General features: G+C 38.9%; 2 protein-coding genes across 4 annotated transcripts; one reads left to right on the forward strand and one right to left on the reverse strand.

Annotated features, from left to right (window-relative positions):
- Window positions 1–96: 96 nt before the first annotated feature.
- Window positions 97–19,474, reverse strand: LOC135323499 (ribosome-releasing factor 2, mitochondrial-like). Of its 3 annotated transcripts, none has more exons than XM_064501434.1 (22): window positions 19,307–19,474; window positions 19,003–19,146; window positions 18,630–18,719; window positions 17,989–18,076; window positions 16,096–16,141; window positions 15,006–15,103; window positions 13,729–13,854; window positions 13,258–13,346; window positions 12,506–12,594; window positions 12,199–12,259; window positions 11,917–12,102; window positions 8,771–8,851; window positions 7,922–8,070; window positions 7,281–7,421; window positions 7,100–7,199; window positions 6,047–6,236; window positions 4,581–4,657; window positions 3,946–4,084; window positions 3,601–3,786; window positions 2,024–2,139; window positions 1,607–1,789; window positions 97–1,062 (listed from the first exon to the last, which is right to left on the reverse strand). In XM_064501434.1, exons 3-22 carry the CDS (start codon window positions 18,702–18,704, stop codon window positions 937–939), a joined length of 2,346 nt encoding a protein of 781 aa, XP_064357504.1. In that variant the 5' UTR covers window positions 18,705–18,719; window positions 19,003–19,146; window positions 19,307–19,474; the 3' UTR covers window positions 97–936. The 3 variants fall into 3 exon arrangements, with proteins under 3 accessions (XP_064357504.1, XP_064357503.1, XP_064357505.1); XM_064501433.1 differs by having other exon boundaries at window positions 19,003–19,149; XM_064501435.1 differs by lacking the exon at window positions 7,281–7,421 and having other exon boundaries at window positions 19,003–19,474.
- A 214-nt stretch (window positions 19,475–19,688) lies between these two features.
- Window positions 19,689–24,381, forward strand: LOC112987090 (NSA2 ribosome biogenesis factor). Its single transcript, XM_064501441.1, has 6 exons — window positions 19,689–19,800; window positions 19,966–20,153; window positions 21,308–21,458; window positions 21,822–22,001; window positions 23,188–23,380; window positions 24,100–24,381. The coding sequence occupies exons 1-6, from the start codon at window positions 19,798–19,800 to the stop codon at window positions 24,165–24,167; spliced, it is 783 nt and encodes a 260-aa protein (XP_064357511.1). The 5' UTR covers window positions 19,689–19,797; the 3' UTR covers window positions 24,168–24,381.

A 24,381-nucleotide genomic window follows, 5' to 3' on the forward strand; every position in this document is an offset into this window, starting at 1 on the left:
ACTGTGAAATCCTGAAACTCGCTACCATACAGTCAGTTATCCATTCCACTTTTCTCACATATTAGATAAATTCGAGGGAAAATAAAGGAAAGATAGTTTGACTATAAAGAGTAAACTACCTTTTTATTTTGTTTTCTCAGTTGCTGCTTTCCTAAATAAGCATACAACTGCAAATTACAAATGAATTATGAATTGTAACACACCGCAGATCAGAACTGTACCATTACACCTTAAATCAATCATTAGGTCAAAAGGCTAAAGGTCAAACAAAATCCACCACCACCCCCAAAACACTCCATGGTGGTAGGTAGGTAGGATTCCTATTGTGGGAGAACTCTGCATTTCTAACATTTCTTGAACAGATCTTACTTCATTTGCAGAAGCAAACTCAGGTGAATGTTACATGCATTGTCCTAAACTCCATTGAAGCTGTCTTCTAACAGTGTGGGAATACTTACAGTTTAAGATGCTTAACCATATTCTGCTGAAAACAAATGCAAATAGAGACTGGCAAAACTGTTATTTCATCTATAGACATAAACTTAAGTAAACTTTGTGAAGTTAAGAAACAGTCTTAATGGCGCATTAATATACACTTAGTGCTTATGTCTATAAAAAGGATATGCATCACTCATCACTCATCATTGTAGATATCTGTAAGATATGAACTGTCAGAGCAGCAAATTGTGGTTGCATCTCTGGTTCAACTGCTTTGCATTAGACAGCTGTGTCTGACTGAGTTCACTCACACTCCCCTTTGTCTTGGGACCATTCCCTTGGAAAGTCAGAAGCACAGTCCGCTCCTGCAGCTGTTAGTCTCTCATTTACCATAACCAGGTGGTCACAGAAGAACATGCTGGTGCATCTAAACAGTCTTCTGAAAATATTTAATAGGGAGGATAGAACATAACTTTTTTCTTGTACAGAGTAAAGTGATCATACCAATCCCCTCCTCTGAAGAAGTGCGCTTTGCTCATGACTGTTCAGGGCTTGATAACTAGCTAGCTCCAAAGTGAAGGTTGCTGAGCCAGATGTTAGAGAACGCAGAACTGTTGAGTAGCCCTGGACAAAATACAGAACATGTATAAAGATACTTACTAATATCAGTCAATTTAGGATACAGGAAAGATTAATTGGCACAGAAAGCTGCTTAGGTCTGAGAGAGTAAGTATACTGCAACATTCCAATAAGTTAATTTTTTAATATTATTGTATTACAAGTGCAATAACACCCAATGGTAAACTAATTAATAAATGATCTTTTTTAACTAGCTCTCTGTAAAACTAGTTTACTAGTTTTTACTACTTCTCTGACTTACTATACAATTGAAAACATGCTAGTTTAGCAACCTGAATTAGGCAGAAAATACTATTACATTCGTAAGTGTAGTAACCAAGTAGCCCTTAACTCCCTGCACCCTCTGGATAGCTTGCTTCAGACCTTCAATACAATTAAAATACAATTTAAAATATCTATTCTAAACTTATTCATACATAACAACGGGAAAGGCTAATCAAAGCCTAATTATTTTTAAGCATTAAAAGGGCAGATTTACCATTTTTTAACCTTTTTTTTGCCATTTACTATTAACAAGATAACCACATACCATTGTTTCTGCTAGAGGAACAGCAGCAACTACAACTCTGTTATCTTGTCGACTCTGGATTTCCTGAATACTGCCTCTCCGCTGTGCCAGGTCAGCAAGTGCTGCACTGAGATGATCTTCACTCACTGTGATTTCTAGGTTCATCAGGGGCTCCAGTATTTGTATGCTGGCTTTTTTCAAAGCCTACAGGAGGGAAAGAGTTATGCTGGTTCCTTTTTAGGAACAAATTCACAGAGGAAATGCTTACATACTTAAGGTAACACTCCTCTCAAATTCTCTGCTTCTAAAAACTATGCAGTCCCCAGCGAGAGCATTACGCTTTCCAAGAAGAACAATTACCAGATACTGATATACATATATTTTTCTAACAGTACATCATGCTCCTGTGTTGTAAAAGAGTCTATAGTTTTGTTGTACCTTTTGCATGCAACGGGAAACACAGGCTGATATCATCGTATGGGAGGTGTCAGGATGCACCGTCAGTGATTGCACCGTCACTTCTATATCCTGAACTGGGAATCCCAGCAAAGGTCCTAGGGGGAAGAAAAAAAAAAAGAAAGTATTTGTCTTTTCATAATATGAAGACATGAAAAAATAGTTTCAGGATTAATTTGTAGCTTCTGACCACCTTCTTTACCTTCTCCTTTGCCCTCCCTCTCCACAAGGGCATGACCACTTGTCTCATTCCTTACTTCTATAATTTTATCATTATCTAGCTTTGCTACAGGAGACAAAGGAATACAGAGTCATACTTTCTTACTTGCAAAAATACAGCTAACAATTTTCAGAACCAAAGTTGCGGAGTTCATTCATCCTTAACCCTGTTCCTAAAAATTAATCTTACAAAGAAAAAGAAATATACATTATAATATCTAAAACATGCCTACTGAAAGAAGAACATTTACTTTGTTTGAAGAAGTCATGAAAACTTTTGTTCAACCTGTAGCCAGAATGTCTTCTGCATTTTCCTTGTCAACAGAATGTGATCCCAGCAAAGGCCAGATATTAACCCACTGCCCAAAGTGCAGGGTTGACCCAACTCTAGGAGGGATGAACTGCCTCCCTGGTAACCTGCTAGGTCACCTCCCTGCCCCAGGATTCTCAACCAGAGCAGGAACTCTGTGAGACTGGATGGGAGGTTGGGAAAATTAAAACACACAGCTTTCTTCATACAGGCAACATGGCTAGATCATCTCTTTTTAATCACCCTTAGAGTGCTGGATTTGAGGTCTGAGCACAGTTCTGAATGGTCTTTGGGGACTGTGAAGAAAGCCCGCAGGCAAGCTTTGAGGACTAGAATCAAGACTCATTCCACAGCTAGAGATGAGAGATGCTTTGCAACTGAACAAAGCAACATCAAAGACACAAGACATGCTGCTGCTTCTAGAATAATTCTCATTTATCATTTAATCCACTATCTTAGTTTTACTGTAAGCTATTTGGCCACAAGTTAATAAATACATCTTATTTTGAACCAAAAGTAAAGGACATTTTAGTCCTATAGAGAGCTATACTTTGCAATTAGGCAGAGTTTTTCGTTATATACTTCCACTGATTTAACAAATTTGAAAATCAGAAAAACCATCGGTAACTAATAAAAGTGTGGTATTTACATGTTGGCCTCCTAAGCCAGTTCCATCACATCACTGTGGTTTACACAATGTCATCAAGTAAAGGTCTTATCTGTTATACCAGATTAAAAAGAACAAAAGCAAAAAACAAGAAACAGCAAAACCAAGCTTGTTGTTGAGTTACTTAGAAGAAATCAAACTTAAAACTGAAAGCATGCTGACTTCCATTCCTGGCACGGGAAAAGTGCTATTCAGCGATTTTTGTAGTTAAGGAATTCTGTATTTTTTTCTTTGTGTCTATAATGTTAACAGGTAATGTCTTTTAGTTTTCAAGCTACCAAGGAATCTTTCCTCCAAGAAATCTATTAAATTACTTCTTACATAAAAGTTAGAAAAATGTAGCTGTCACAGCACTTCCTTTACCTTGAATGCATGAATTAGCGATTCCATTTTCTATTGCTCCTTGAAGTTCTTTGGGAAGCAGCTCAATGACATTTTCAGCATACTCTATGACTGGTGTTGTTGTTGCGCTCTCCCCCGACCTCGGCCTCACCTCTAGCTCTGCAGTTACAAAGTGCCGTTTATCTCCTACTGTTTTGTCCAATGTATCTACAGAAAAAAAATGAAGCAAGAATTTGGAAAAAAGCTAATACACCAAACAATTAATCTGAAAGTTACTCAAAGCAATTAAGCATAATTAAAGATCATTTCAAATAAAGCAAGCTACAAAACCAGAAACAAAACATTCCTTATATTCATTCGTTCTACCTGCAGCTTGGGCAGCATTTAGGATGGTTTCTCTGTATGCTATTTGAAGAGGTCCTAAATAAGTCTCAATTCCATATTCACGTTTGATTCGGTCATGAATAATCTCTATGTGTAGTTCTCCCATGCCACACAGAATAGTCTAGTCAGAAGAGAGGGGAGGGGACATAGGAAACTCAGGTTTTAGTACAGACTGTTTAAGCAAGGACTCTACTTATACACTTTTCATAGCTTCTAAAAAGTATTTCAAAATTCTAAGGAGCCCAGAGGTAAGAAAACAGGTCTGCTTTAGATCTCCCAACTTAAACACTACATACGGGAGATGGTAATTATTGCTACTATGCCCACTGTAGAAAAAGACATATTGTATTAGTTTCAGTACTACATATTTCAGACTTTTCTAAATTCAAAAAGGACTGTCAAAAACATACTCTGCAGAATACAGGAGATTATCTTATGCTCTGTGTAAGTGCACAAGGCATCATTTTAGTTTGCTTTGATGCACAGAACTTTGTATGTTTCTAGACGCCTTTTAATTCAAAAACATCTCAATAGGTAAGTGAACCAACTGAAGGGTGATCTCAACAGTCCTAAAATGAAGTTTGATTATAAGGTAAGCAATGGAAGATTTATCTTACTTGTCCTGTGTCAGGATCTAGCTTCACCTTTAAACTTGGATCTTCACGTTGAAGGCAGTTCAGTGCATTATCCAAGTCTATACATAAATATCAAACACCATAATGAAACTTCAGTAATGTGAGAATCACAATGCCTAAACATCATGTTCCTCACACAGTCAAATTTTATTCTCAAAAGGAATGAGGACCATAAGGAAACAGATTTTGGCAGACAAACATCAACTCTAATTACGAGCAACTTTCAACTTCTCATTCTCTCCAATAAATTAACTGCAGGGTACAGAGCATTTCTATGACTGATTTGATTTCTTTAACAGCAAAATTTAATGACATCAAACAAAAGCTTAAAACTGTCTCTGCAACTTTTAGAGAAAAGAGATTTTTAATTAAAATAATGACTGTTCCACTTAATGACTTACTGAAAAAAATTTTCATTGTTAACAATAGCATTTTCTGAGTAATATTTTGCCCTTATATAAAGACTTAACAGAACCTGTAAGTCCTTTGTCAAGTGAGTGAAAAATACTGCCCCCCTTTTACAGGCAATAAAAATTTTAAACTTGCTCTTAACTGATTTGCATGAAGATTTCAAGATGAATTCAACAACAACAAAAAAGGGTTAAAATGCAAGTCAATTCTTCTGATTCCCCATCATCTTACTTAACTACTGAGGAATACGGCTATAGAAAAACAGCCACAGCACAACGAACTCACAGTCTAAACTGCCTTTATTCACCTTGCAGCCTTTGAAAAAAATACCCACAATCCAATGGCTCAGTCTGCAGGCACGCAGCTCCAAAACTACATTCTACCTTGCTCCATTCCATCATCCCATACTGGTATTTGTCCTTCCTCTCTTTCCCCAGTGAAGTCCCAGCATTCAACCAAGCCCAGCTTTGTTGCAAAGAAGATAGGGAGTGCAAAGTGCGTATTTCCAGATGGTCAAATTACCAGGTTCTCTGATTTCTCTGAGTTTCTTTGGGAAAGGCAGCAAGACCAGAGGTCACACCGCATGGGTGAATGCTCACTGAATACAGATCTGCAGGAAACATTTATAAATGCCAGAGAGAAAAATTGCAAGTGCTGACCGAAGAAAGCACCTGCATTTTAAGGCTAGCTGTACTCAGAGGCAGAATGCACAGCACACGAGTTGACTGCAGCAAAGCTAAGCATGACAGTAAGAATGAAGGAAAGGAAACGAGGAAAACTGCCTCCACCTCTTCTTTCAAAGTGAAGAACTAGTACTCTTCCAGACAGAAAAATCATTAAAGTAGTAACAGCAAAGGATACTGACAATCACAACATGATATTCTATGTTATATCTATACATGATATCGTATCTGTGCAAAACACCAATAAGGGCCTTTTAAAATCACCAACAGATAAATTTGTACAACTCATGGATATCAACCAGGTGTGCATGGATCAGGGTGTAGCATAATTCCAAGTCTATAAGCACACTGTACCTTGTTGTTTGGCCATTGAAGGTGGTTCAATTGTACAAAAAAAGACTGGCTCAGGGACTTCAACGCCTGCCAGCAGAAGGCTCTCTACTTCACTGGTACGCCTCCGCTCTCCACCAGCATCCCTTCCAGCTCGGCGCGCTGCTGCTACAGCTGAGGTCTTGGATGACACTATGGTATCTCCAGTGGCACTCTATACGTCAACCCCCAGTGACCCACAAGGGGGGGGGGGGGGGGGGGGGGAAAGCAACTGATCTTTTTCCTTCCTCAACAGCAGTTGTGCTAAACTCCACTTATTTATAAAATAACTACGTTAACTTCTCTCTTTGAATAATTAAAATGATTTGGAAGAGGAGGAAAAATTTTGCTCAACTTTAGAATACTTTTTCTTCATCAACCTCACCACATTTTAAATCTATCTTATCACTCAAGATATAAAGCCACAAAAGGCCAGTATTGGCAAAAGAAAAATTGCTTATGCATGCCAAAATTGGTTACATTTAAGAAATAACTATGCAAATGAGATCTATTCTGTTCAAACACAAAAACACAGGATTAGTAAACTATCCAACAGAACCATCAAACTGGAACTATTGATTTTGGGTAGCTTAGTTGCAATATCACTCTCCTTGCCATTTGAGGTCTCCTCATGGCATTATATTGCATTGGTATTGTAAGAGTTACAATATAAACAGAAGATCAGAACCCTACTAAAATTGTTTCAGTTTTCAGCCCTTCCCACCTAAACAGCCTTGCATCTCCCTAGGTAAATTACAATGCACAAGTGTCTGTAATTTTTCATTTCAGGGGGGAAGTATATGTACTCCAAATAAAGTTTACATGTGTGGGAACAATCAACACAAAAAAGCATCCCATATTTGAGACACAATATCATAGAAGTGGAAAGTACAGTACTGAAACAAGCTTCATAGTCCTGAGCAATCTGCTCTAGCTGACCCTGCTTGAGCAGTGAGATTGGACCAGAGGATCTCCAGAGGTCCCTTCCAATCCCAACAATAGCCTGTGATTTCTTTTAGGATCAATTTTTTCCTTTACCTGTTTTAACCCAACAGTAAGGGCAATGTTGCCAGCCATTAGTGATGGTATTTCAATTTGCTGATCAGCAAAAGGCAGGAGCAGCCGGCTCATTCTCTCCCTGGAAACAAAATTCTTGAATTAGTCATTACTTTAAAAGACATTCCAATACTACAATAAACTGTACCTCACTCCTACTCACGTGCAACTTCTGTTAATATTATATACAGCTGACTGAGGTTTCACTGAACCTGAATAAATGCGAATGAAAACTAGTGGCCCACGACATTTATCATGGAGAACTTTAAATGCTAGGGCACACAGGTCATCATTGTACCACTTTCTGCAAAATAAAAACACAACAAAAAACAAACTTGTAAGATTAACCCACTTCAAACCCAGATTTACCTAAATTTCCACTTATTTAGGATGCTGTATGTTTCTTAGCTGTAATATTAATAAAAGGAGATTTTTTTAAAAACATAAGTTATACAAAAATATTGATCTAAGCAGTTCCAGCTATAGAAGAGATACATAGTAAGATGTCATGTGACTTAGTCAGTACTAGAGATGATCCCCAGACTCCAACTAAAAACTGAAAAGATTGGCAGTTGGAGATAAATGCACACAATTTCAGTAGCACTGGCCAAAACAGGCTCAGGACTCAGGTATCGTTTTATTCTACATATCTTAACTGCTATTTAATACCCCAAGTTAGTAAATCTTTTTAAAGATTAATTTTTTGTTAAAAATATTTTTTAATTTTCTCCTTTTACCCTTTCCAACTTGTTTTTCCTTTTTCCTGACACTTCCGTTCTCCCTGCCTTTTCTCCTTATACTTACAGAAACTCATATGAACGCTCATTAGGTGCAGGCAGGTACGCAGTAATAGCATCCAGTAATGGCTGCACTCCTTTATTCTTCAACGCACTGCCACAGAGAACAGGCACTGCTTTCTGAGCTAGCGTGACTCTACGTATAGCAGACTGTAACTGCAGAAAATAATTATTTTCAGATTACACTTGCTGTATACTCTCATATTTATTTAGCAGTACAGATCCCAAGAAAGTTAAGAACTATGATTCAAATACAACAATCGCTCATCCAAACTTCTTACATTGCCTTTCAAGGGCTATGGATGAACCGTAAACACAGATGCTTAGATGCCAAAACATAAGAAAACACTTTTAAGATTTCTACACATTTCATGCAGATCTGTAACTGTTCTTATTCTAACATTCCTTTTTATTCAGAAAGTTTTACCTCATCATTTTCAACATGCAACATCTGAAGATCCAACCCATTCATAGGGAGACAGACGTTATTTCTGTTAGCGAGAATCAATAGCTCAGACACTAACTGGCCTCACGCCACCTGGAAACTCCATTCACCCTTCCCGAAACTTTCTTTTGGCAGTCTAACTTCCAATAAAAACATCCATAACAAATGCACCATACTTTAAGAGCTGTGCCCAGCACTGTACTACTAGGTAAAGTTCCTATTAAGCTTGAATATACTTTCTCCTAAGTTCACAGTACCTTAAAATCACCACAAAAGTTGGTGCGACACTTTTTATTGATTGAAAAAAAGCATATTCGCAAAATCAAAATCAGTATTTGTCAAAGGAAAAAAAAGCCATGCTCCTCAGAATGACAGCTAGTAAAAATATTACTAATTAAAGGTAAAATTTACCTTATCAGCTGGTAGTAAGTCAAAATTTTCACTATATTCTCCTAGAACCAGTTCAGCAAACTCATCATCCAGATCTGCAACCTTCAAGAGAATATTTCTGCTTTATTATTTAGCATATAGCAGTTTCACAGATAAGTCACCAATCTTAATTATTTAGGAATTAACTAACTGGAGCAGGAATGAAGCCTTTAAAGATACCAGAGATCACAAACTCAAACCAAGAAATACTGATGATACACTCCATACCTCAAATTTCAACCCAACTATTATAATTCCTTTTTGCAGTCTCAGAAATGTCATTATCCTTTTTACTTCAAAAAAGTAAGTATTCCTTTACATGAAGGAATTTGTTACTTTTAACAGCAGAAATACTTTACTATTCTTCCACTCACTTTATTGCAAGCAAAGAAGAGTGTGTTAAATATATATCAAATTTAATCACATTCTACTTGACAACAAATGCCAACTAGGATGCTTTTGCAGTGCTTCTTTAGAGTTTTAAGGCTTTTAGAGTATTTCTGCAAGACGAAGAAAAAAAGAAGAAAAAAAAAAGGCAGAGCCTTTAGAGAATCAGTTTTACACAGAAAATCAGGCAAGTACATCAGTGGGAGAGATCATGCTTGTTCATATCCCCTGAAACTGAAAAAACCTGCAGCAACACGGTGACAGTGATGAAGAGTTTGACTCTGAATGTATTTCATTCACAAAGCAAATTTTGAAGCAAGAAGTAAATAGGCCAACTGATACAGCTGAAAAAAACCATGGCACTTTACCTTCTTCACACCTGTAGGACATAATAGGTGGAAGAGCTCATCTGAACTTTCCAGCTGCACCAAGTAGTTTAATAAACAAAACGTATTGCTCTTTAAACCTCGCCTCACCCATACCCTTGGCCATTATAGACCCGCTACACACAAAGTGCAGTGAGGCACTATGCTCCCTCTAGTGGCTGCGACAGCAATTGACCAAATAATGAAATTAATTACTGATAAGCAATTAGAAGTCCTATTAAGCTAACAGTTAAAATATGAAAGATAAAGGAAAGCATTCCTTTAGTTAAATGTAAAGGAAGTGCACAAGATGATTGCTATTCAAGATACTGAATTTTACAGCATTTCTGGCCAAAAAAAAAACCCCTATTAATAAGATAGGAAATACAGCGGAAGATATTTTAGAAATACAAGTTATCTCAGTTATCACACTACTAGGCCATCCCTTCCTGCTTCCAGAACAGACCACAAACTGAAGAAAAACATGCGGTTCTTATGAAGCTTTCTATCTGTCAACAAATTTCTTTACAGAAGAGGCTGAGTAATACCATTCCCATCTAAAGCCTGGAAATTTTGAAAAACAGCTTGTGCACATGTTTTTCTGAACTCTGAGGAATATAAAGCAGATTTCTTCAGCTTTCATCTTTCAAAGCAAACTGGAAGTCCAGCATCATCTGTTTATGCACTCCTGTGTCATTCAAGGCATCGTAATTTTAAAATGTCACATATTTTTACTTATAAAAGCATACATTCAAATATAAACTCTATTACACTCTTATTCTTACAAGTAATATAAAAGTAAAAAGGATTTTTTTTGCATTCTTTACTTGGTAAGGAAATTTGCTTAAAAACACTCAAGTAAAACTAACTCTTGCAATATCCTTATATAAATTAGTCAAAGTAGTGCAAGACCTTAAAATGCAAACTGAGGAGAGAAGAAAAAACACTCTGGACAGGCAATTTATTCTTCCTCTCTCTTGTTCTTTCATTCTTCACTCCTTCTAAACTCTCTGAACTGTGCAAATTTCATTAAGACTCTAGTCCTAGATCAGGTTTCCGTTACGCTTTCTTAGCTTCACAGTATGACAATCTATGTGAAAGAAACATTTACATTGTTCTGTTCTCATCTCTGCCACAGATTTTTCGGATGAAGCTGGAACAAGGTTTTTGATGGCAGTCAGCTGCCCGTAACACAGCACTTAGTGCCATTTTAAACAGTCTGGGGCATTCCACCCAGCTCCTAGCTGCCACTGCAGAAAGGCAAGGACATCCTGTAGTTCCTGGGTCAGATCTGCCAGGGCTCATGGGAATATTTCAAGTGTATTCTGGCATCTCAGACTGTAAAAGATGCCATGTTAGCCAAATGAATGCTAAATTTGGTGTCTGCTTGTATTCTTCAGTTTGCTATTTATAAAGTGAGGAGCATTTCCTATTTTACACATGTATTGTGCAGCTAGGGAGTCCAATGCTGCGTAAAACAGCAAGTTTTGCCACTACGCATTATGGTTTATAATGCGAATTAAGTGTCTTTGACAAATGGAAAGTAAATGAAGACAATGTGAAATTAGTTCAACAAGGACAAATACAGAATCTTGTACCTGGGACAGAACAAATCCATGCATTGGTACAGACTGGGGATCAACTGGCTAGGAAACAACTCTGCAGAAGACGACCAGAAGGTCTGGTGGACAAGTACACTCTGCTTGCAGCGATGAACGCTAGCTGCATACTGGGCGGTATTAGCAAGTGCATAGCCCGCAGATGAGGGAAGTGATTAATGCCCTCTACTCAGCACTTGTGAGTAGCGTAAAATACTGAGTTTGGTTTTAGGTTTCCCAGCACAAGAGAGACTGACAAACTGTGGAGAGAGATATAAAAGAAACTAGATGGTGGAAAGCCACTAAGGCAGTGAGTATGCCAGAGCTCAGCTGGAGGCCAAGAGGGATGAGTTTGTCCAGCCTGGAGAAGAGAAGGCTAAGGGAGGATGTAAGTGCTGTCTTCTAATATCTGAAGAGGTGGAGGTGGACCTGTTTCATAAAAACACAGAGTCAGATTCTTTCCAGAATAACACAAGTGAAGGACAAGAGGTACTGTCACAGGTTGCAACATGGGAAATTCCGTTTGGAAATAATGTTTTACCACGAGGGTGGTCAAGCATTTGGACTCACTGCCTAGAGAGGTTGTGGAATCTCCATCCTTGGAGACTTTGAAAACTTGACTGGAGAAGGCCCTCAGCAACCTGGTCTAATTCTGAAATTAGACCTGCTTTGAGTAGGACACTGACTAGACACCTCCAGAGCTCCCTTCCAGCCTGTTTTTTCCTACAATTCTAAATAATGATTTTAAATACATAATCTGTTTACTTTAGAACTTTACTTGTTCTATTAAGGTATTTCTGGCATCCTGGACTTCTTGGAACAAGTTGGGATCATCAGCTTCCAGCAGTGGCTTTTGCTCAAAAATTTTTCCATCATCCAAAGCAGAAGTAGATTTCCAGATAATTCGTTCCTTAGTCACAACATCAACCAGTCCTCTGAAGGTCTTTGCTTCCCCTATGGGCAACTGCAAATAGAACAGAAATTTTAGACAATTACAAAATATTAAGAAATGAGTTCCATTCAAAAGAAAAGCAGATAAGCATATAATTTCTAAGCTTACCTGTAAAAGCAGAGGTTTTGTCTTCAACTTTTGTTTGATGCTCTCAACAGCGTATGTAAAACTGTATTAAAACAACAGATTTTAAAAGTTACCCAAAATGTAGCGATACAGTCAACTAGGTTTACCATTCCTATTCACAGCAAAAATTACTCCCACAATTACACAAAAATATGCATCAGTATAATCATCATAAAGATGTGCATACTAAGTATTAACATAATTTGCTCACTTTCTGCTGAACAGAGCATACCTTAATTGGATTAGACACATTCTCTTACAAGGTCTTTAATGTTGATTAAAGTAATACCTTGCCCCATTTTTGTCCATCTTGTTTAAAAAGCAAATTCGCGGTATCTGATGCTTGTCTGCTTGTCTCCACACCGTCAGAGTTTGGGCCTAAAGCAAAAGAAAAACATTAGTGCTGACAGTTGAACCACAGACTCTCTAATATGAGATATCACGTTTCTTGTTAAACAACGCAACTAACGCGGATCAGCAGTTCTCTCATCCTTTCTATGCGGCAAAGGACACACTGTGAAACATTGTGCTTTCAAAACATGTAACTTTTCTCCAGAACTACTTGAGCATCTCATGTTACAAACTCAAATTGCAGCCTGCCTCCACCTTTTCTGCAAGATGTCCCAAAGGATGCATTAAACACACACTAGTGGGGAGGGTGAAATTCTGGCTGAAAAATGATTCATTTTTTACATGAAATCTGATAATAAGAAGGAAACAGACTTCATTTCTTTCCATTGGTGGAGCTAGCCAGAAGTATTCATCTCAATCTAAATTTGGGGGAAGGAGGGGAAACACCCCCCACACACACACCCCTGGCTCCTAAGGGGGAGCCTTAATGGGAACGCCACTTATTTGCCCCTTATTACCATGGAAATTTCTGTACCCCACAGGACTTAAAATTAAATGCTCAGCTTCTGAGCTCAGGCAAATTTTGCTCAAAGCATGAAGAGAGGTAATGCAGAGCAACCTCCCTATAACGTTGTTATTTCAGTCTTTTTTAAGTCATTACACATAAGAAATTCTACCAGTCATTTTTACCTCAACACCAGCTGAAGCATCAAACACAGCTACTGCTCCATCCAGGACTCTCAAGCAACGCTCAACTTCCACTGTAAAGTCGACATGACCTGAAAAACAATTTTCATTTTGCACTGCCATAATTCAAAGAGGCAACATCAACAGGTCATTATATTTTTTTACCATGCCAAAAAAACCCTCCGTCTTCACTTTCAGAGAAATACACTCAGCAGTCATTGAAACACACAGGATAGTTACATTGCAATCCCAGAACTGAAAGCAATTTAGCACGGAAATATCTGAGAAACAAGCTTGCCTTAGGCACCAGCAAACAATTAGTCAAAGGTGAACAGAGCTCAGTATAAACTTATCTACTGCAACAATTCAACTGACTAAATATCATACCATATTTTAAACCCAAAAGCTAAGTTCTATGACACCCCACCTCATCTACTCTCTCCTAATAACAAGAGTACTCCTAAAATGCAGTACCTGGGGTGTCAATCAGATTGATTCTATAGTCTTTCCAGTCAAAAGTAACAGCAGCAGACTGAATGGTAATACCACGTTCCCGCTCTTGTACCATGAAATCTGTCACTGTATCCCCATCATCAACATCTGTGAACAGCAATTAGGAAAACAGTTCAGTAAATAAATAATTCAAAAGATGAAGTTGTATTAGAATAAAGATGGTAGGGGAGATTTGGAAATACTGTTCCTTTTGTGTATGTACAAGCTATGAAAACTATCACTTATTCAGAGAAAGACAGTATCAGGCAATTTATCTAGACTCCATTTCTTGAAAAGAAATGCTCCATAAACAAAGACAAGCACTTCCAAGAACTTTTTTTGTTCTTTTTAATTAAAGTAACATTGTGAGAAACTTAAAAATTAAAACCCAAAGTTCTGAACAACCTACACTGTTAAAAAAATCCTAGCTGCACTTATTGTATGCAATCTGACATTTTAAAAGTTAATAACTACAAGTTAATTAAGTTAAATTAAAACTAAAGTTAAGTTAAAGTTAAGTAAGAGTCTTTTTTTCCCCTTAATAGAAAGGGAAGCAGTCCCACATTTCCAAACAAGTAGGCCACCAAGTTCAACCACCTCGAAGGCCCAATGTCTTCTAACATTCCCACTTGCAGTAGAGAACAGGGAGTTCAACTTATAAGGTCAAAAGGTAGCAGATATGGAGACTGCTGTGACTGCTGCTTTCAATCTTGAGTCTATTTTGATACTGAACTCTTTCAAGTGCTGGAGAGACTGCAGAGGAACTAAATTGTATAATTTTCCCCATGACAATAATTACATGCTACAGTCCACCTCCGTCTCACTCACTCTGATGGAGTTTGCAAAGATCTGTGAAAGTTGTTTTAGCAAGGAATTCTTCCCTGTGTTACAGCTTTCAAAATAAATTGTCACTTTCTATTAATCTGGTTTCTTTACATTTCAAAAGGAAACAGGAAAAAGAGTTTTGCCAGAATAGCCAATGAACAATACATAAAAGCAGGAGAACCTCTAACTAAGAGTTCAACAAATCATAATACATTAAAATTCAACAAAAAAAGTTAATCTGTTGTCTCTCAAGGTACAACTGCCTGAGAGTACAGTGGAAAGTGCATTATACTTTCATTATGGTGCAGCACAACTTTTGAAACATCAGGCCTCTATGCAAAATATTCTAACAGCTGCCTCTAACTACATTGTGTGTTATTGTATATTACAGTTAAATCTCTCAAAGCTACTGGAATAGAGAAAGTAGTTCTAACCTCCAAGTGATCTTATGTATCCAGAATAATACAGCATTCTCTCTGTTGTTGTAGTTTTCCCTGCATCAATGTGCGCCATGATGCCAATGTTACGGATTCTGCATAAAGCAAAAACATTTCCTTTACTGTGGTAACTTTTCATTCAGCGATGTTGTTATCTGAACAAACCATTCATATTCACTAAGAACAGGACATCAGATGAGTAAGATTTTTTCTCTGCTACATAGCTGATATAGTTTATGTTTGATACTGAAGGACAGTAGTATTGAAACAGTGGATTTTCTCTAAATTGGTAATATTCAGACTTTTCGAACAGGCTTCCATACTTCACTTCTGTAGTAGTTTGGCCTCATTCTGCACCCAGCTGCCCTCTCCACACACAGAAATAGCCCCTCCATCCTCTGTTCTGTCTCAACGATGACTGCAACAATCTATTGTGCACACCCCCTTTTGCACCCCTAACCTAACACGCAAGCCCCCATGGAGCTGTCCCTAATTCTGTTCAGCCCAGTCTCATTTTACCAAGTACCTTGCCGAGAGACTCCCAGCATTGCTTTACTGGCTCTGCATATCATCAGCAAAGGCCCTGTCATCAGTCCCCACACTCACCGTTAATCCCAGCCTAATTAGATTACAGGATAGAGGCGGTCTTCCAAGGGAACTTCATCCCCACACCCTTCTTCTGACAGCTCAGCCCCTAACCACCTTGCCCTCGATGTTCAGACCCTCATCTAACAAGGCTGAGCTCTCCCAGGAAAAAGAAGTACAGCTTTGCCCATCGTGATGCTCTGGTTGCCAAGACACTTCCTTCCCCCCCAACTCAGCTCTCAGTGACTGCGGTGGATTTTGATCTTCTCTCTAAGAGGGCAATTCTGGTTCTGATGATGTAACGGAAGAGTCCCATTTTACAAGTCTGAGACAACTCCAACGTTAACAACTGCTCTGTATTGAAATGTCAGAAAGGAAGAAGTAAGGAAATACTAACTGTAATCTAAAACAGACAATGTGCTCTGCAATAACCCGTGACATTTTGCCAGATCAATTACCTTGACTGCCTGTTACATAGAGAAAATAAGTTAGCATTATTTACCTGGATATATGAGGGTTAATGATAGAACGTAGAGACTTAACATCTCCTGGAAAAAAAGAACAAAACAAAGATAAAATAAAGATTTGCCAGACTAACCTCAATGTAAAAATGACACATTTTAACAAAATTAAATATATTTAAGAATACTAGAAAGCCTGTCTGAAGAAAGATTCAGATAGAGCCACAATTCATAACAGTCCCTAATCCCTATAACCTCAAACTTCTGAGACACGCGCTGGATTTTCAACAAGTCTCAAAGAAAAAAAAAAAAAAGGGAGAGAGAGAGAAGCTCTTCAAAGAGGTGTAATTTAGAAACAGTAGGATAAAGTCAACAAAGAAAAGTATCCTCAGCATAGCCACATCTTAACTCTGCAAAAGTGATACCAAATACATGCCATAGTTCAAGACAATTGTGATGCTGAAACTCATCTGAACTAGGTATTAAACAACAAATTTCAAAAGTTATTTCTCCTTTAAATACTAAGGATAGACCGCATGTTTCTTGGGAAGATGTAAACTGACTTAGGTTAAGGGGTGTAAGAGTTTTAAATTCATATTTTATTGAAAGACATTTCCTCTCCCTCACACTATTTAACTGGAAAATAAATTGCCAAGCTAAATGCTTATGAAACTAATCTGTAATTCAGTTACTTAAATAAGCCATTTAAATTCTGTTTAAGCTACTGACTTTTCTAATACGTTTTTCTGTTTAAATTTTTCTTTGATAACGCCAGACAAAATTCAACAATATTTAAACTAACATTCCTTCACCATCTTCAAATCATCCTTTTTAATCACAGGTAACATTACGGAGATATCTTATAGGTTAACATCGTAGTGGTGAGAAAGGCTGGTCTTATAAGCAGCAAGGTGGCAGGCTGGAAATTCACCAAAAAAAGCTCCAAATAAAAACTCCAACTAACACTGCTTTTTTTCTCCAGTTTCTAAAATAAATCAACTGTCATGAGTATTTTTGAGACTTCCTGCTTCTTTAAGTCATGGTATCTTCTTGTGTACAGAACAAACCTTCACATGACACACTGAGGTACTCAGCACAGCAAAACTGGGAATCAATATGGCACGCAGGGCCATTGCATAGAAAAATACATAAAAACAGTAACCTATTGCAACACAGACTACAGTGCCACTAGGAACTTAGAAAAGGAAATCATCTTCTCAGATGCATGATTGCAGATTAAGACTTCTGCCACCATACGCAGCACTGAATCGATAAACATGGAATTGGCTACCCACCTATGATCAGTATCTTCTTGCTGTCTCCCTCTTCATCAAAATCATTGTGAAAAAAACTGGTCCTGACTTCCAATGCTATCTTATTAATTGATTTCCACTGAATAGCAATGAAGCTACTCAGAAAACAATAACAATCCCTTTTGATTGAAATTTTGTTTTCCAGGTATCTTTTTCCTCTAATTCTCATTAATTCTGACTGTGTAAAGAAGATTCACTAATTATAACTTCAAGCTTCATTCTCTTTAATCAGAAATTCCTGTCTTTCTGCCTTGTCCAACATGCTGGCTATCATCAGTTACTTGATCACAAATTAATGCTTCAGGCAATCAGGCAGAAGTTCCTGCACACTTGACAGCTGACCTGATTTCTTATCTATCTAATTATTTTGTTTTTCATTTCCTAAAGGCTTCAAACCATATGTCTGCTGAGAAAAAGGCAGCTATACAGAACACATCTTTTCAGTCCCTGAACATTTTATCTGCTTTGTTTGTGCTTTATACATCAAACTCTATAAAAAATGACCAAAAGAATGTAATGAAACACAGTATAGGAAATGTTCTTTCTAATTTTTAGAGCAATTACTATTACTAGGCCATAAATCAAATTCAGTAAAACAAGAAAATAATTTAAAACTTGTACCTGGTAGGGAACTGTGGTTTCTCTGACTACAGCTCCATTGTGTCAGACTTCCTGTGACTCTCATATTTTGCTTCCAGAAATGCATACACTTAACAGGAAAATATCACAGAAAAAAGTTATTATTATAAATGATTACTTTGTAGATATATTTTTTCCAGTTGGAGAAAAGCAGATACAAATGAAATCTGCAGAAGCAGAAGTGTTGTTTGGTGTTTACATAAACTCAAATTACCACCTATCTGGAAACAGGAGCACGAAGACAGTAGCACCAAGATTCAAACCAAGTCCAACTCCAATAATACTTGTGAAGTCTAGTAGAAGTCTATGACTATATCAATGTAACTAGTCAAGAGCTACAATATTTTAACACACCTAAGTATTTGTTTAAATTACATAAATTTAAAATGAAAAATGCTAAGTAATCAAAATCACAGGTAACCGAAGAAGTTCACAGAAACATTACAAATACAGTTTCCACACTCTGACTTACATGAAGCCTGAGTATAACAGGAAATAAATTATATATTTTATTCAGATAATCTGTTTAATTTGAAGTCAAGACAAAAAATATGTTTATTCAGAGTAAATGAAGTATAGCTTTTGCTCACAGAGAGAGTATCAAAATTTGGGAAAAAGTTTACCTCACTGCACAAACTTGATGACTTCAACACATGCACTGAAAAATTCCTTCTAATACTCAACATCGTGGCTCCCATTTCGAAAGATGGTCCCTGCGGAGATAAGTAAACATAGCATAAAACGCTTATGATAGAAAGCAGGTAAGTGCACTACTTCCACATAAAACAATCAAGAAACTTACTAGTTTTTTGTGTTAGTCAGATTATTCTTTTTCACGTTATCGTTTTGCAAGTTAAATCCATGTCAGACCCATAAAAGTAATGGTATTAGGCCCTAAAAATGCAGCATAACCATATGCCTACATGCACTAACACATTTGTCAAAGAAGGTTACAACTAGTAAAGCAGAAGAATTAGCAGCACAGTCCATACTCACGCTCAGATAAAGCCCTGGCTGTAAATAAGTGAACCGCACGCAGCTCCTCTAGCCTCGGAGGTGGTGGTGGTGGTGGTGGTGGTGTGTGGGGGGGTGTTCTGGGTACGGCAACCAAACACGACAAGTTTTTAAGCGTCTCCGAGGCTGCTGCGACACAACATCGAAGGGCAGAAGTTTAAACCACGCCTCGCCGACTGCTGCCCACGCCAGGGGCGCAGCCAACGACGTGCGTTTCGCGGTGACTTTAGCAAGGAAAAAGCCGCCTCAGCTGCGCCCCGCTCCCACCTCGCCGCCAAACACCCACTTTCTCCCGCCGTCCCAGGGCGCCGGTTCAGCGGCGGGGCCCCGCAGACCCGCCCCGCTCGCCTCCCGCTCCGTCGCTCGCGGCCCCCCCGGCGCTGCCGGACGCGGCGGCCCCAGCGCGCGGCAGCGAGCTGCACTCCCAGAGCGCTCTGCGCCGGCGCACCAGGACTCTCTTCCTTTCCCTTCCGGCCGGCCCCCGCCCGCTCATCGCCCCGAGTTCCGGCTCTCTGCCCCGGCCGGACCAGAACAGGGCGGCCAAAAGCGCCGCGCTGCCTTTCCGTCCGTACCTCCCCCCCTTCCCGGTGGCACAGAGGCGGGCGCGGAGCCCTCAGCGGGTGCAGGCAGCTGCCTCTCCTACAGGCGGAACCAAAGCGTCCGGAGGGAGCGTTCCCAGCCGGGGCCGCTTCTCAGCGGGACCACCCCTTCCGCTGCGCTTCAGCGAGCGAGGCGGCTGCTCAGCGCCGCCGTTGAGCGCGAGGGGCGGCTGCCGCCATGGTGAGGGGAGAGGGCGCGGGGGAGGGAGAGGGGGGGTCGGGGGGTCTGAGGGCGGGCGGGCGGGCGGGCGGGGGGAGCGGAGCGGGGCGCTGAGGGGGGCGGCGGCGGCGGCCGGGCCCGGGCGGCGGCCGTTACCTGCTGACGGCGCTGGCTGCTCGCCCCCAGCCGCAAAACGAGCACATCGAGCTGCACCGCAAGCGGCACGGGCGCCGCCTCGACTACCATGAGAAGAGGAGGAAGAAGGAGGGCCGTGAGGCTCACGAGCGGTCGAGGAAGGCCAAGAAAATGATAGGGCTGAAGGCCAAGCTCTACCACAAGCAGCGCCACGCTGAGAAGATACAAATGAAAAAGACGTGAGTATCTCCTGGCTCTGTGGGAGGGTCCGGTTCGGGTAAGGGAAGGATGAGAGTAGGTGTGAAGGCAGTTAGACCTAGCGCTTACTGGGGTGATACGTTATACTTTGAGTTACTGTTGCAGTTGTAGGAGAGAAGGCTTTATTGCCACAGTTAAGGTATTCCTGTCTTCCTCTTTTCTCTCTGGGTGTTTCTGCCATTAGTAGTTAACGATAGTTCTGTTCTTACAAGCAATCGGTAAGATATGTGTTAACTAGCAGTAGTGATTATTAAAATGTAATCGTAACAAAAATACAAATGCATTCATGTAGGGTTTTTACCTTCACTCCTATATTACTGTAAAAACATACCTCCTGTTAATAGAAAAAGTACAGTAACATACAGTGTATGGTTAAGCAGAACCAGGCTTGTCTTCCAGGATAAATTGCAATATCAAGCTTAGATAAAGAAAAGCATTTTTCTCAGAACTTTCTCTATTGTTCAGGACTTGAAAAAATATTTACAGCATTCATTTATTGCTAATGAACTTAGTATCTATTACCACGTATTGTTTTTGTCGTTCTCCAAGTGTAGCCAGTTATTTCCTCAGCTACTTGTAAGGTATTGAGTTTGACTATAGGTTGGGGGGGTTGTTTTGGGGGTTGTTTCGTTTGTTTTGAAAACGGCCTCACAGGTAACAGAACATGACTACTTCAGTGCCTTTACAGACACACCAAACTCAAACTTAAGTGCTGCCATCAAGCCTCAAAAGAGTAGCAGAATTTTATTTTTTTTCAGAGAGGAAGGCTATTAACTCTTAAAGTGCTTGGCTGAGAGAGTTACACTGCTTGTTTTGAGCCATTCAAAAATTTCTTAGCAAGTATTATGTATTCCTGTCTTGATAGAAATTGTCAGGCTTCCAATGCACTCTGTATAGTCTATCAGAATTGTTATATTAAATGAGATCACCAGTTTCCCATGAAAAATACTTAGGATTAATCCTTCAAAATAAATGTGTACTACTTTAATTTGTTTACAAATATATCTCTTTAAAAGTAAGCTCTAAGTAGGCACAAGTTTAAGGTGAAAGGAGTTTTTCATCTCTCATCTAGAAAAGTACTTTTCTCTGCTCTCAATACTGAGTGGGTTTTAAAAACATCTTTCTTTTCTCGCAGCATTAAAATGCATGAAAAGAGGAATACAAAGGAAAAGAATGATGAAAAAACACCTAAAGGAGCCGTACCAGCATACCTGTTGGACAGAGAGGGCCAGTCCCGAGCTAAAGTTCTCTCTAACATGATCAAACAGAAGAGAAAAGAAAAAGCTGTAAGTAACACTATTAATAAATTCAGATACTTACTGTTGCTTGTGATGATGACCACTTTGAATCGTTGATGCTCAGATGACTCACAGCCTGCAAGCAAAGTCTAAATATTGATATTGTATAAAACCTAAAACTTCAAATCGCTTAGCCATTTAGGACAAAATAAGCATATGTAGTATCTTATCATAAATTTAATCATTAACTAAACTGAGAAGCTGCAAGTTGTATAAGAGGTATGGTTTACAACTTTGCTTTAGTGAAATTGTATTTTATTCTTTGTCCCCTTTCATTTACCAATGCTGCATGCATATAAGACTACTGGGTTTTGTTGGGGTTTTTTTTCCTCCTTTCCTCCTTTCCTCTAGGGCAAATGGGAGGTTCCTGTGCCAAAAGTCCGTGCACAAGGAGAAACAGAAGTTTTGAAAGTGATCCGTACAGGAAAGAGAAAGAAGAAGGCCTGGAAGAGAATGGTTACAAAAGTTTGCTTTGTTGGAGATGGCTTTACTAGGAAACCTCCTAAATATGAACGATTCATTCGACCAATGGTAATGTTCTTGAGGCTTAAAATATTTAAGTAATTCTGTTTACTGCTCTGAGTTCCAGTGTCAAGGAGACATTGTTTTATGATAACACAGTTGGTTAAACTATTGATTTAGAATATTCTTAATAGTATGTTTGAAGAAATCTAAACTTAGAATACCTTGGGGGTGGGCCCCTGCAGTCATCCCTCTGTCTACACTGAAATATCTCTACACTTATTGGCATCCTCTGAATTACAGGAGGAAGTTAAAGCTACCAGCTCCCAAATTAGCATGGGACAGTCTCTAATGGAAGCACTTTGACACAGCATATAAACTTTATGGCATCTCTCTTTTTCAAACTGCTGCGATTCTGTGTGTTGCAGAGGCCTGGGCTCTCTGCTTCCTCTCTCTCTCTGGTTTGTTGATGAGCAGCAGCACCCAGCTTGAAGCACAGCAGTGCTAGTAGGCAGGGGAAGTGCTGCATCTCCAGCCCAGCCTTTTTTTATGTGCGTGTAAGAACAATTTGTGGGCTCTAGCTGCCTGGCAGCGCACAGAAGTTAGACTGTCCAGGACGGTGTAGTTTTACTATAAACAGCTGCTCCTGTTTCCTCACAGGAAAAGACGAAAGCATTTGTTGCCTGTTGGATTATACTCCGTTATTAGTTCGTTATCTTACACAGAGGCCTTTAATAGATGTTTTTGTTTTGTTTTGTTTTTAACTGACACAGAAAGGGTTACAGTACTGAGCAGTAAAGTCTCCTTTGCAAAGCACTTTCAGGTCACTAGATAGAAAGTGCTATAAGAGATGGGTGTTTAATATTAAATCTAAAAAAATCTTTCACATGTTTTATAAGAAGTAAAAGAAAAATCTCAAGTCTGAAAACCAGTAAGATGGTGAAATGCTTTACCATTAGGTCCTGATTTCTTCATGGGACAGAAGCCATCTGTGGTAGCAAGCATTCTTCTTGCACTACTATTAAAAATTGGCATCCTGAAAATATACATAAAGAATTTCATCTCACCTTGTCATTAATCAGATTTTAACAAGTCTAGCATTTTACAGTAGATAGATAACACTTTATATTCTAAGTTGTTTCATTATTTCTACTCTCAAAATACATGAAGCTGAGGATATAATGCTAAAAATGTTAAATTAATCACAAGAGCTTGAAATAAATATTAACTTGTTCTAACACCCCTTATGCAATAGGGCTTGCGTTTCAAGAAGGCACATGTGACACATCCTGAACTTAAAGCTACTTTTTGCCTACCTATCCTTGGCGTAAAGAAGAATCCTTCTTCTCCTTTGTATACAACATTGGGTGTAATTACCAAAGGTACCGTCATTGAGGTGAACGTGAGTGAGCTTGGCCTTGTGACCCAAGGAGGCAAAGTGATCTGGGGTAAGTAGCCAAGCTGGTTGTACTGCAGAACTAGTTTTAAAATTTTAATGGTACGTGAGGCAATAGAGATTTAAGCCTGCGTCCTATAAATTGTCAGCGTTGATCCATTCTTAAATGTTAGTTTGGGGTTGTAGCAGAAGCAACCACTAGACAGCTATAAAAATGCAAGTTGCAAGTTTTAATCTCAGGCTTTTGCTTCACATTTTCAACATCAAATTAGGTAAAGTTCAGAAAAATGGCTTCACTTACTTGGCTATGTTTTGTATTAACTAGCGCTACAAGTCTATAATGACCTAACCACATAAACTATGAATGGTCACATTAGAGTTTTGGTGGAACTTCTGACTAGAAGTGTCTTATAGGATCAGGCTGACTTGTACTACAGTCCAAGCCAGCCTCCCTGTTAAAAACTTGTGGAGGCTTTTTGTTTGTGTGTTTGGGTGTTGTGGGGGTGTGTTGTTGTTGTTTTTGTTCTTTTTAAATGTACTGAGAACTTGAAATGATACATTTCAAAAACAGCCTGAAAAATATTTTGAAAATCTCATTTCCAGCTCAGCAGAAACTGCATTTAGATTTCAAAATGCATTTCTCCTGGAACAGGAGTTTCCTAGACTTATAAACAGACTTGTGGATTAAACATGCAAAATTCTGATTTAGTTTATTATGTGCAAACTACAAGCTTTACTAGGCATTTAAATTTAACTCCCTTTTCTCTTTAGGGAAATATGCACAAGTAACAAACAATCCAGAAAATGATGGCTGCATTAATGCAGTTCTACTTGTCTAAGTGGTATCCAAGACTAAGCGATGGACACAAGCCCCCACAAAATCAGTGCAGTTTCAACACATTTGCAAGATCTCTGGAATGTTCAACCATTGAAGAACACTGACCCCACAAGCTGGTGAGGAACTTAAACTTGCCAGACTGACTGCTCAGATTTTTATATTTATTATCTGTTTGTTCAGCTGAACATTGTCCAAATAAAGTGAGTCAATTTTCA

This window comes from Dromaius novaehollandiae, chromosome Z, assembly GCF_036370855.1.
Source record: "Dromaius novaehollandiae isolate bDroNov1 chromosome Z, bDroNov1.hap1, whole genome shotgun sequence".
In the NCBI taxonomy this organism is placed as follows: domain Eukaryota; kingdom Metazoa; phylum Chordata; class Aves; order Casuariiformes; family Dromaiidae; genus Dromaius; species Dromaius novaehollandiae.